The following is a 13,407-nucleotide window of genomic DNA, read 5'->3' as shown; positions in this document are numbered from 1 at the left end:
TCTACTAGAAAAAAAAGAAAATAATCATATAAATTTAAACCATTTTAAAATTTCTCTAAAAAGGGACAGAGAATTTCCTGTGCTTTTTTGTTATTGTTGTTGTTGTTGTTTGTTTGTTTTGAGACGGAGTTTTGCTCTTGTTGCCCAGGCTGGAGTGCAGTGGTGCGATCTCGGCTCACTGAAACCTCTACCTCCCAGGTTCAAGTGATTCTCCTGCCTCAGCCTTCCAAGTAGCTGGGATTACAGGCATGCACCACCACACCTGGCTAATTTTGAATTTTTTTTTAGTAGAGATGGGGTTTGTCCATGTTGGTCAGGCTGATCTAAAACTCCCGACCTCAGGTGATCTGCCTACCTCGGCCTCCCAAAATGCTGGGATTACAGGCGTGAGCCACTGTGCCCAGCCGAATTTCCTGTGTTTTTAACAAAAACTTTGAGGAGTTGCATTTGCACACTCAGCCGTCTAGGAATCTTTTCCTTCTTATTTCTTCGTCTTCACTTGCTGTGTACGTGTTGTTTGCAGCTCTACAAAAACCTCTGGGGCGCTGTCCTGCAGGAAAGCAAGGTGTTGGAGCGGGCATCCTGGTGGCCAGAGTTTTCTGTGAACAAACCTGTCATAGGAAGTCTGAAATCGAAGCTCTAGTGGGACTGGCACACATTCAGCCAAGTCTAATGAAACGAAGGGAACTAATCAGACGTGGACCTCAACTTCTGATTCCAGAACACGCCGGAGATTGCTGCTGCTTTCTGAGCCCGCACCTCTGCGCCTAAACTGCTGATTGGCCTCAACCGCCCAGGCGGACGGGAGGGAGGCGCCCGGCCGGCTGGACTAATCTGGGATCGCGGTGATTTGCAGCGTGGAAAAGAAATGCAGATGATCATGTCTACCTGATGCGCTGTGGGTTTTTTGATAATTAGAATTTCGCACATTCAGTTTTCAGGGTTCAGCTCCTTTCTCTAAAGTAGACAGCCCATTGTCAGGGATCTTCTGGTCAGACAACCTGTGATTCATCTAGATTTTTTACCGAGCTCCACTTCATTGAGAAGTCAATGATGCCAGTCTGGTTCTTTGTCAACTCTCCCTCGGCTTTGTCACATAATCGAATTATGTCATAACCTTATTAATTTGCATATAGATCATCTGAATGTCATGGTTTAAGACTTAAGGAGGAACATCTGTTTGATTACTTTCTTTTGTGGAACTGGAAATTTCCATCGAGGAAATGTTTTTTTAAAAAGTCTAATGATTTGAATGGGCAATTCAGTCTCCAACCGCCCCCCTCCCCCTGCCGCCAGTTATATACAAATCACTTTATTCGTAACATGTTTGATCTGTTTGTCCCTGCAGAGTCTGCCCAGCAAGTCCTTGCACACATGTGGCCTGTCCCCATGGCACTGGCCACAGCCTGATTGCAGCAGACCGGGGCCATCAGTGCACGCCTCCCCTGGTCACTCCTGCTCCCCGCAGGGCCATGGGCTTGGCTGCCCTTCCCAGTGTTAGGTTCCCGGAGCAGTGCTGTCTTTGCATCTGGGTCCTGCTTCTTAACCTCTGATCAGCTCAGGGCACGGAAGGGCTTCGTCATCAGTAGCAGGGAGTTGGGTCACTCTGGTGCCCCCTGACCCCCGTGGCCACACTCGTATCACCACAGCCCATCAAACAGATGTAACCCAGCGTGTCTCAGGACGGTGCCGAACCAAATAAGACCAGTTCTTATTTTTCCAGGTAGCCCAGAGAACTTTTGAGCGTCTGAAGGGCATGGTCCAGAATGTTTTTAAAAACTGAATTTCCAGCACTGGAAATCACTTCTGAAGCTCTCATGTTAGAAAAGGGGCAGGACACCACCCCCCCACCACATCCCACCCCTCTGGGGCTCCAGGGGCATCTGAGGGGTAATTAGTGACTTCTTTGATGAGCACCTACCACCTGCCAGCACCTTGCTGAGCACTCAGGATTCATCATCTCGTGGGACCCTCAGCCAACCGTGTGGGGTGAGTTGTGCCGTTTGCTGCATCTGCAGAGGAGGAGACTGGTCCAATAGGCTGGACACTGCCGCAGGCAGACAGCAGGAGGTGGCCAAGCGGGACCAGAAGCCATGGGACCTCCCTGGTGCCTGAGTGCCCCAGCACAGGGCTGAGACGCAATAGGTAGGTGCTGGTATCCATTGTCACTCGAACCCAGGAGCATCCCCACCTGAATTCATCTTACTCTGGTTTAGAAGCTTCCTTGGGTTTAAACAAACTCTTCGTGGGTTACATGTGTTTTGTCTATGATACTCTTCCTGCTTTCAGAGAGAATGGGAATGAGAGTGCTCAGGCCCTTGGTGAATTAGATGGAGCAGTTCCGAGTACAAACCCAGAGAACACGTCAGTGGTGCCTGCCAGTGTCGGAGGGGCTCATTCCCCACTGAGGCTGCCACCCACAGGCCTCACGGGCCCGGGGTGCCCAGCCCCACTGCCTGGGGGTCCCAGCCCAAGAGCAGTTGGGCCTGGGTGGGCTGTCAACTGGGGTCACGCAGATTTCCACCAGGGGTCCCCCTCACAGGACGCCTCAGGCCGTGTGTGTGTGGACGGCTCCTTTACCTAGACCTGTAGCTTTTCTAAACGAGAAGGAACAGGCTCCCAAGTCCTCTGATGTGCCCGCAGCTAGATTCTAGGTGGTGGCCAGCCTGAGTTAGAGTCACGGTCACTCCTGCCTCACCGCCCTCCAGAGCAGGCCCCAGCTGTCCTTGTCTCCCGAGTAACAGCTTTGGGCATCTCCGGAGGGGTTTTCATGTTTTGCCTTTTTTATCACTTGGGACTTTGGTTTGTGGTCTAGTCCAGCCTTTGGTCTGAAACTACCTGTTTTTCCACCAGCAGGTCACAGAAGTTGTTCAAGGTCAAGGGTATGTTCAAGGTTTACAGAAAAAAACACATTTGACTTCGGTGTCACATATGACGGGTTCTCATGCAGGAGAGCTTTGTGATGTCACGTTGTCACCATGTCACACATGACGGGTTCTCGTGCAGGAGAGCTCTGCGATGCCTGTGGCCATGATGTCACCATGTCAGACACAATGGGTTCTCGTGCAGGAGAGCTTTGCGATGCCACGATGTCACCATGTCAGACACGACGGGTTCTTATGCAGGAGAGCTTTGCGATGCCACAATGTCACCATGTGGTTTGCATTTTCATATCCACCTGTTGGAAAGGTCCTCATTCCCCAACTGTGGGAGCTGGCACACTTTACTGGCAGTGTTGACAAAAAGCCAAGCTCTGTGAAATATTTGAAGAGGTTTATTCTGAGCCAAATGTGAAGACTGACCTGTGACACAGCCCTGGGAGGTCCTGAGAATAGCTGCCTAAGATTGCTGGGTTACAGCCTGATTTTATACATTTTAGGGGGACAGAAGTTAGAGGCAGAGAGGTCAGTCAGTACATGGAGGGTGCACATTGGTTCAGCCCAGAAAGGTCTGAAAACAGGCTTCTAGGTATAGGTGTGTTACAGGAAAAGGGACCCCATCTGGACCCCAAGAGAGGGTTCTTGGATCTCATGCAAGAAAGAATTCAGGGTGAATCCATAGAGTAAAGTGAAAGCAAGTTTATTAAGAAAGTAAAGGAATAAAAGAATGGCTACTCCGTACAGCAGCCCCAAGGACTGCTGGTTGCCCATTTTTATGGTTATTTCTTGGTGATATAATAATCAAAGGGTGGATTCGTGCCTCCCCGTTTTAGACCTTGTAGGGTAACTTCCTGACGTTGCCATGGTTTTTGTAAACTGTCATGGCGCTGGTGGGAGTGTAGCAGTGAGGACAACGAGAGGTTACTCTCATGGCCATCTTGGTTTTGGTGGGTTTTAGCCGACTTCCTTACTGCAACCCATTTTATCAGCAAGGTCTTTATGACCTGTATCCTGTGCCGACCTCATCTCATCCTGTGACTTAATGCCTTAAGTGTCTGGGAATGCAGCCCAGTAGGTCTCAGCCTCATTTTACCCAGCTCCTATTCAAGATGGAGTTGCTCTGGTTCACATGCCTCTGACATTTCTCCCCTCCCTTTTATAAGACAACCTTTAATCCTAAGGGTTGCAGAGGGATGAAGATCCATCTTCTGTAACTTCTTCAGGGTGAATAGGTTCCATGATACTCCTGCCTATTAAGGTCTCTTCTGTTCAGGGTAGAGAAGAGCTCAGCCAGAAAGCCTTGGAATGGTGAGAGCCATTCATAACTCTTGAGTTCTCACAAAAGGTGATATCTGAAAGATTATTAAGTGTTTAAGAAAACATTCAGTAAGCTTGTCCTATATTCCTACACAAAGAGTACAACAGCAATATAACAGAATAAGCAAAGCTATCCCAAGTGAAGTAAATTAGAAGGCTTTCCATGAACTGGGCATGTTGGAACTAAGCTGACATGGGGCTGTTAGCTGATTCTAATGTGCCCAGAATTAGAATACTGATCCAGATGTTTACATTACCCATCCCTCTTGTTTCTTCTGAGCAGCAGCCAGAGATCACTGGTTGGTTCACAGGAATAAGCAGGGTTAGCCTAAATTGCAGAAACAAACTTAAAAACAACGATGAAACTAGAATTTAAGAAGTGTACCATAGTTCTTGAAACATAATTTCTCTCTCTAGTTTCCCATTTTCCATTTTTACTAAAAACAAATCTTGGTAAGACTGGTTTTATTATACTTGGCCTGATTGTTTGTATAAAGTACAGCAAGAATAATTATTTTTCACATAAGCTCTTTTTAAATTGGCTTTGATGGAACTCTGTTCCATAGAAGGAATCTCAGATAAGACTTTTTTAGAGCCAGGCCCTGCCATGGGTTTGTACCCTCAAATACCTATGAGTTGAGTAAATTCCTCTCCTCTTGAGCCTCAAGATAGCTTGGGGCTACTGGACCTGTTAGAAAGTGACATTCTTCACTTACCACAGGTCAGGAACCCCATACAGGGACTGTGAAGACAAGGTATGAGGCATTTCGCCAAGGGGCTTTTACTGGCTTTACAAGTCAAGTTTGATTCCTTAATGCAAAGCATCCCATTCCAGTTAAAGCCTTGGTAAAATAACCAGTTTTTCCAATTGTGTCCTGTTACAAAAGAAATCAGATGTTTATTGCACTTATGCAAATAACTATATTGCCATTAAATTAAGAATACTCACAAATAGTTTCCAAATTCTGGAGAAAACAGAGAGAAATATGCTCCAAATTTTGTTCACAGGAGTATATTTTACTCAATTGCTAAAAGCTGTACATAGCTCAAAAGAAAAGTTTCCTTGACTCTGAAAAACGAAACAAAGGATCAGCAACATTTTAAGTAAAGTTAAAAACATTACTTCAGTTTTTTATTGGTTCAGTTAATTTAGTTAACTCCTGTTTTGCTTGATATTCATGAACATTTCAGCTCTCTATGAGAGTTCTGAAAGTTTTTCCTCCATTCTAATATCACAATTTCCAAAGTTATTAAAAACCTGCTTTTAAGAACCACTGTGAGAGCTCCATAGTTGGTTATAAACCACCTTCTAAAAAGGATTAAAACAAGATAACAATTGTCTGTGGATAACAAAATATTTTAGGGCAGCCACAATCAAAAACATGAAATTTGGTTACCTTTGTGGCATGCAATGATTTTATGTAACAATTATAATTATTAATAACATACAGTAAGTCACATTAGAATTAGAGGATTTTCCCATACTTTTGGAACATATACCAATAACACATTTATACAAATAACAGCCCAAAAAAAACCAAACACCATTTCACATTTGATAATGCTTCCTGAGCGATTTTTGTACCAAATAAGCCAAACGTCACTGTTGCATTAGTGCACTGTTGATGTCAAAGCCAATTAATTCTTAATGAAATCTTATAGACAAATGTGTTCAAACTTAATCAGTTTGGCCATAAGGTAAGTTTCTCATAAGCCTTTGATAACCCTTTACACATTTTTATTAAAGAGCAGGTCATAGGCAGGTTTTTGCTCGAAGAAAAAACCTGTTATGCTTTTATTCCCATGTTCAGTTTACAGAAAAACTGAATAATACCCCTTTAACTTTAGCCCATTTGTTCACACCCAGAATTTTTTTACAAGATTAACTTATCGCAAACCTTCCACAACTTGCGTAAACCTTCAGCTTGATTCTAATTTAAAACAATCCTTTTTTTTTTTTTTTTTTTTTTTTTGAGATAGAGTCTCCCTCTGTCACCCAGGCTGGAGTGCAGTGGCATGATCTCAGCTCACTGCGAGCTCCGCCTCCTGGGTTCACGCCTTTCTCCTGCCTCAGCCTCCTGAGTAGCTGGGACTACAGGCGCCCACAACCAAGCCTGGCTAATTTTTTTTTGCATTTTTAGTAGAGACTGGGTTTCACCGTGTTAGCCAGGATGGTCTTGATCTCCTGACTTCGTGATCTGCCCACCTCGGCCTCCCAAACTGCTGGGATTACAGGCGTGAGCCACTGCGCCCGGCCTAAAACAATTCTTTAACTCTTTAATCTAGGTAAGAAAAATCCACATTTCCATGTCTTCTTATAATCTTTTACCAAAAGACGCATTTCACTTTTCTTACACATCTTGCATGTAAAACTGTTTTTTTTAGCAGTCTTAATTACATGTGACGATGTTAATTGTTAGTGACTTTTACTCTTGGTGAAAACCTTGGTAAGTTGGGGATTCTAATTGTGTACCAGTTGTGGAACTTAGCCTAGGACACACCAGGCAGAAGTGCAGATAAGGGGGCTGACTCCAGCATAGCTAGGGGCGTGGCTAACTCCACATGTCCCTGGCCTTATCTAGAATCTAATGCTCCAGAGTAGGAAACTGAATAATTTTTAAAAGTCAGGTTGGGCGCAGTGGCTCACCCCTGTAATCCCAGCACTTTGGGAGGCCAAGGCAGGTGGATCACAAGGTCAGGAGATCGAGACCATCTTGGCTAACATGGTGAAACCCTGTATCTACTAAAAATACAAAAAAATTAGCCAGGCGTGGTGGTGGGCGCCTGTAGTCCCACCTACTCGGGAGGCTGAGGCAGGAGAATGGCATGAACCCAGGAGGCAGAGCTTGCAATGAGCTGAGATCACACCACTGCCCTCCAGCCTGGGCAACAGAGTGAAACTCTGTCTCAAAAAAAAAAAAAAAAAAGTCAAAGAAGCAGTTTATGACCTTAAAACATTTAGCAAACTTAATATCTCACCTGCGTAATTTAGACCAAATGTTTACATGTTTGAAGATATTTTTATTTTGCCAATAATCTTTAAAACTCCTTATTTCCCAAAGATTACTTAAGTCACATGAACTAAAAGGCATTACACTTTTTACTTTTCTGACAAAATATTTAAGCACTTATTTTTAAACCAATTAGTTAAAGCTGTTTCATTCATAAACATCACACACAATACATATAAATACATAGAAGATAAAGAACTTATTTTCCAAGCCAGGAATTGAACCCTGAACCTGGACCACCATTGTGAAAAGAGAAAGCATGGCCGCATGGTTACAAGGTCAAGCTCCCAAGAACGTAGAAGACAAGAAGGAAACCTCATCCAGTTTTTTGAGGGACCTGCAGCAAAGTTTGTAACTGACCAGTTTGCTGAGCTGTCTTGAAAAGCAGGCTTAAAGGTGTCCTAAGTCCGTGCTCTATCCTAAGGTACTCCTCTTTATGACAGAGCAATACAGAAAGACACGCAAAGCACACCAGACCTGGTTGGCTACAGCTTAAGACTAGCCTCACAAATCCTTTATTCCATTAATCAAAACTTTACAGGACATAAACAATTATTTTTACAATTTATTCAACCAGTTTGCACAGAGAGAGAAAAGCATTGCCTGAGGCAGGATGGGGAAGGCGAGGCGCTCAGGGAGGTCAGAGAAAGACCCATCCATTGCAGCAACAGTGAAAAGTTTAGGTGGCTGCTAGTCAGTCATGAAGGGATCTTTTCCAGCAGTCCTGTCAGCTCCCAAGTTTCCCCGTTGAAGGAGGAAAAAACTTCCCAAGTCCTACAATCCTGTACATGGCTAATTCTGTCACTCAGCAAAGAGTGCAAGGCAGATTAATCCCAAGAGAATAGCAGTTAACATCCCATAGTGCCAAACCTGTTCTTAGCCAGAAGGGACTTTACCAAGAGGGACCTTACTGAGAGGGGCCTTTAACCCCCTAAATCTGAGAAGGGACTCTAACCCTCCTGAGGTGGGCCTCTAACCCAAGGTTGAGGAAGCGTCCTTACCTTTCCTTAAGAGGGGCCTCTAACCCACTGTGTCTTAGGATAGACTCTAACTCCCCTACGTTGGGCCTCTAACCCAATCCCATCCTTTACCCAGGTACCCCACCACTTATTCAAAGTCGGCCAACCAGTGGTGCAGTCTACTTCTTTTGGGTTGAGGGGTCTCCTCAGTATCATCCCTTCCATGATTCACCAGAAAGACGTTACCAGACCCTACCACTTACCCAAAGTTACCCTTTGGGTCGGGGCTTTCCACACTATAGTCACTTCTGTGGTCGCCAGAAAGATGTTACAGGACCCCACCACTTAACCAAAGTAAACCTTTGAGTGAAGGGTTTCCACACTGTGGTTTTTTCCATGGTCACCAGAAAGATGTTACAAGAAAGGGGTCCCAATCCAGACCCCGAGAGAGGGTTCTTGGATCTCATGCAAGAAAGAATTCAGTGCAAGTTCATGAAGTGAAAGCAAGTTTATTAAGAAAGTAAAGGAATAAAAAAAGGGCTACCCATAGACAAAGCAGCCCTGAGGGCTGCTGGTTGCCCATTTTTATGGTTATTTCTTGATGATATGCTAATCAGGGTGTGGATTATTCATGCCTCCCCTTTTTAGACCATATAGGGTAGCATCCTGACGTTGCCATGGCACCTGCAAACTGTCATGGTGCTGGTGGGAGTGTAGCAGTGAGGATGACCAGAGGTCACTCTTGTGGCCATCTTGGTTTTGGTGGGATTTAGCCAGCTTCCTTATTGCAGCCTGTTTTATCAGCAAGGTCTTTATGACCCGTATCTTGTGCTGACCTCCTATCTCATCCTGTGACTTAGACTACCTAACCATCTGGGAATGCAGCCCAGCAGGTCTCAGCCTCATTTTACCCAGCTCATATTCAAGATGGAGTTGCTCTGGTTCACACGTCTCTGACAGGTAGATTCAAAAATTTCCTGATTGGCAATGGGTTGAAAGAGTTAAGCTTTGTCTAAAGAGTTGAACTCAGCTTGAGTTAAGGTGGGGGCGGGGGTGGTTGTGGAAGCCAAGGTTTTTCTTATGTTGATGAAGCCTCCGGATAGCAGACTTCAGAGAGAATAGATGTGCATGTCTCTTATAGGCCCTTAAAAGGTGTCGGAGTCTCCAGAAAAAGCCTAATAAGGGAAGCAGATTCTCTGCAGAATGCACATTTCCCCCATGAGAGACAGCTTTGCAAGGGCCATTTCAACATATGTCAAGGAAGTATATTTTGGGGTAAAATACTTTGATTCCTTCGGGGCTACTATGTGTCATGTGATGCTATACCGGAGTCCCGTTGAATTGGGTATCTTATTGCTACAGAGAGTCTGTTTTGTCAGTCTAGGATCTCTGTTTTTATTTTAATGTTGGTCAGCTGTGTCTAAATTCCAGAGCGGGGCAGGTATAATGGGGCATCCCCAGCCCTCCTTCCCATTCATGGCCTGAACTGGTTTTTCAGGTTTCTTTGGGTCCCGGTGGCTGCAAGGGGATGCACTCAGTTGGCTGGGGGACTTAGAATTTTAGTTTTGGTTTACAGCAGGATTTGATGGGCATGCATATTTATCAATGTGAAAGTGTTGTCTGTGGGCGGCGGAGGGCTTGGGCCGTGTCCAGGCCACGCGCTGCAAGGGTGCAGCCCCCACACACGGTCCCTGCTCCTAAAGCTGTTGCCCCCACTGCAAGAGTGGAGTAGGTTGAGGTGTAGCCATGACATTCTAGAAACTACATTTTTTGTAATAGTCATTTTGAAAATAAGACATTTGAAAATACTGTGCAGCAAAAACTTGAATAATTGGAATAAAAATGTTCAGTTTAATGTCATTGCTTGCTGCCACCATTTTCTGATTGTAAAACTAATGTGATTATTAGGTACTATTTTGGTAATGTAGAAAACTTTAAAGATGAAAATAGATATCACTTATAACTCCACATGGAGAAATAGTTGCCCCTCCAATTTAATTGATTTACTTTTGGGCCACAGGGGCCCAGAATTTGATTCATTGTACTCCTTGGTTCATGCCAGTGTTCCTGCACCCAGCACTGAAGCTGAACATTGACAGTGACTTGCCCCTGCCCCAGAGTCCTCCCTGCATTCCCCTCGAGGGCCCCCGTCTCCTGGCCCTGGTGTCCGCTTTCCTCTCAGCTGCCAGGAACGTGTTAGTGTGCCCTGTTCTCCTTTCCCTCACCTGCTGGCTTCATGTTAGCATGCACCGTTCTGCTCACTTTCTTCCCCTCACCTGCCGGGATCATGTTAGCATGCACCATTCTGCTCACTTTCTTCCTCTCACCTGCCAGGATCATGTAAGCGTGCACCGTTCTGCACACTTTCTTCCTCTCACCTGCCGGGATCACGTTAGCATGCACCGTTCTGCACACTTCCTTCCCCTCATCTGCCAGGGTCATCTTAGCATGCACCATTCTGCACACTTTCTTCCTCTCGCCTGCTGGGATCATGTTAGCGTGCACGGTTCTGCATACTTGCTTCCCCTCACCTGCCAGGAACAGGTTAGTGTTCCCCATTCTGCACACTTTCTTCCTCTCACCTGCCGGGATCATGTTAGCGTACACCATTCTGCACACTTTCTTCCTCTCACCTGCCGGGATCATGTTAGCGTACACCATTCTGCACACTTTCTTCCTCTGTGTACGTGTATGTGGTTTTCCTTTCAGAAATGGGTCATACTCTGTGGACATCTTTTTCCACTTAAAGTGATGGCACCGCCATTTTCCCAGTCAAGTAACATGAATGTACAAGATTAGCAAACTTCCTCCTGAGAGATGGAGAGTTCAAGCCTTCTGCTCCATGGCAGCCATCCGTGCACATGCTGCATCACTGTGCGTGAGCTGGTCCCAGTGGCTTGCTGAGACACGCTCTGCACAGGGGAGATTTCTGATAACCACCAGGGTGGGAGGCAGTGGGGCAGGTAGAGTCACAAGTGGGGATGAGGGAGCAGAGTCTAGGGCAGGCTCCTGGATGGACACCAGCTACACTATCTATTGGATGTGGGACTTCCCTCACTGATGAAATGAATAAGAGAATCTTCCTCATCCTGCTGTTGTTGGCGTTAAAACGGGTTAATGCATGAAAGCAACAAAGCCCGGCCTGCAGACAGCACTTGGTAAGTCTCCTCTTCCCAGCATGTTCAACAGGAAGCCCTCATTCCCTCTAGAATGTAGGAGTCTTGCCAGCGGTGGCCTGTTTGTTCTCTGCCTGTTGCCGACCTGATGAGAACATAAAATTGGTGTCTTCTGTATAGATTTCCTTCTTATTGCCCCTCCTGTGGCTGAACATATCTTCCCCTGTGCTTGAAGTCTGTTCATATATGTTCTGCTGTGATAACTGCCCATTCTTGTTCTCTATCTAAGAAGGCATTTAGTTTTGAAAATATTTTGTTGGCTTGTAAGATATTTGTACATATTAAGCACAGCAAACCTGTAACATACTCACTATAAATCATTATTCCTCATGCATCATTTGCCATTTAACTGTATTTTTTTTCCTTTTTGATGTAACCTGCTATAGTTTACATTTTTAAATCAGAAATACATGCACATTTTAAAACGAAGACTCTTATGCTCTAGCCTTTGAGGTCATGCTTGGAAAGTCCTTTCTCACACCAAGATTATTTACACTTTCATCTCTTTTTCTCTGAGTACGTTTCAGTGTTTAATTGACCAGGAATGTATTTCGAGGTGTGATGTGAGACAAGGATCTGAAATGCTTCGCCCACTGAATCATCATGCACTGACCGAAATGCCACCTGTATGAGTGCTAAAATAATTGTCGCGGGACCTGTGTCTGCACTGTTTAATTTTACTGTTGTTTCTCACATCAGCTTCTGTTGTTTTCATGGTTGTGGTTCTCATACTTTTAATATCTGTTGGAGCAAATCAAAAATGTCTTATGTATGTGAACTTTGGTGTTATTTGTCAAGTCTGGGCATTCTCCCACCCCTATATTAAAGAATGTTCTCTGGAGTTTGTCTGGAGGTTTTGTTTAACTTTTAGATTCACATCAGGAGAATCTATGTCTTCATGGTAAGTGGCCTTCCCATCTAAGACTATTTCTTCAAGCTGTTTGTAATAAAAAGCTGTGTGGTTTTTGTATGTTTATTTTGGTCACCTTATTGAAACCTTATTTTAATTATGACAGTTTTTCATTGATTCTCTTTGGTTTTCCTTCTCTATCATTGGCAAATAGTGATGGTTTACCCTTACCCTTCTGATATAGTTTGGCTGTGTCCCCACCCAAATCTCATCTTGAACTGTAGTTCCCATAATCCCCACGAGTCATGGAAGGGACCTGGTGGGAGGTAATTGAATCACGGGGTAGTTACCTCCATGCTGTTCTTGTGATGGTGAGTGAGTTCTCATGAGATCTGATGGTTTTATAAGGGGCATTCCTCCTTTTAATTGGCACTTCTCCTTCCTGCCGTCTTGTGAAAAAGGACATGTTTCCTTCCCCTTCCGCCATGATTGTAAGTTTCCTGAGGCCTCCCCAGCCATGCTAAACTGTGAGTCAATTAAAACTCTTTCCTTTATAAACTACCCAGTCTTGGGCAGTTCTTTATAGTAGCGTGAGAACGGACTAATACACCTTCCAAAACTTTTACCCGTCATTTAACTTTCCTGTCTAATGACATCTGCTGGCCCTGCGGGATCAATCTTTCACACCATGCTGGGGAACCATTGCTTGGTGTCTGACATTATGGGAATGCCTTCAGCCTTCGCATTAGTTTGATGCCGTGTGGACGGTGGACTGGAAAGACAGTCTTGCTTGGCAGTGGACACAAGTGTGTGCCCATGGTTGTGCCCGTGGCCAGAAATCTCTGTGACTCACCAAGGGAGATGCCTGCAGAATGAGAGAAGTTTCTCACTGTGAGCTTAAACACAGAGGGAGCTTCCTGCGGCTACACGGGGCCAGCTGGGATGCATGCCTGCAGAGACATCTCAAAACCACAGGCGGATGAAGAAGATAAAAATCAGCCAGACCCCATCATCTGTGAAAGCCCAGAAATATCTTGGGGTTGAGGTCTTTGTGGCTGTCACTGCTAAGGATCTTGATGGTGGTGGAGGCGTGGGAACTCTTTCATTTTAGGATGTGTAGTTGACATGGAGCAGCCTCTTGGAAACTTGGTTTGGATGCACTTCTGACGGCTCAGCCCAAGCGTGAATCACGTTCCCCCATCATAGTGTATCCAC

General features: G+C 45.1%; 1 protein-coding gene across 5 annotated transcripts in view; it reads left to right on the top strand.

Annotated features, from left to right (window-relative positions):
* Positions 1-12,318, top strand: part of ACOX3 (acyl-CoA oxidase 3, pristanoyl) — an 85,284-nt gene extending 72,966 nt beyond the window's left edge. For 2 of the 5 annotated variants that reach the window (XR_010111907.1, XR_008625080.2), the window contains exons 18-19: positions 524-2,145; positions 2,854-12,318. Coding sequence is in view for 2 of the 5 variants with exons in the window: in XM_003816442.5 (XP_003816490.1) it covers positions 524-643 (120 nt within the window). In the remaining 3 variants the exon portion in view is untranslated. Of the gene's footprint in view, positions 1-523 lie in introns of all 5 variants that reach the window. The other 3 variants (XM_003816442.5, XM_008969496.4, XR_008625081.2) reach the window with 2 other exon arrangements.
* The last annotated feature ends 1,089 nt before the right edge of the window (positions 12,319-13,407 follow it).

Source organism: Pan paniscus, chromosome 3 (genome assembly GCF_029289425.2).
Source record: "Pan paniscus chromosome 3, NHGRI_mPanPan1-v2.0_pri, whole genome shotgun sequence".
In the NCBI taxonomy this organism is placed as follows: Eukaryota; Metazoa; Chordata; class Mammalia; order Primates; family Hominidae; genus Pan; species Pan paniscus.
This window is presented reverse-complemented; position numbering and strand designations above follow the sequence as displayed.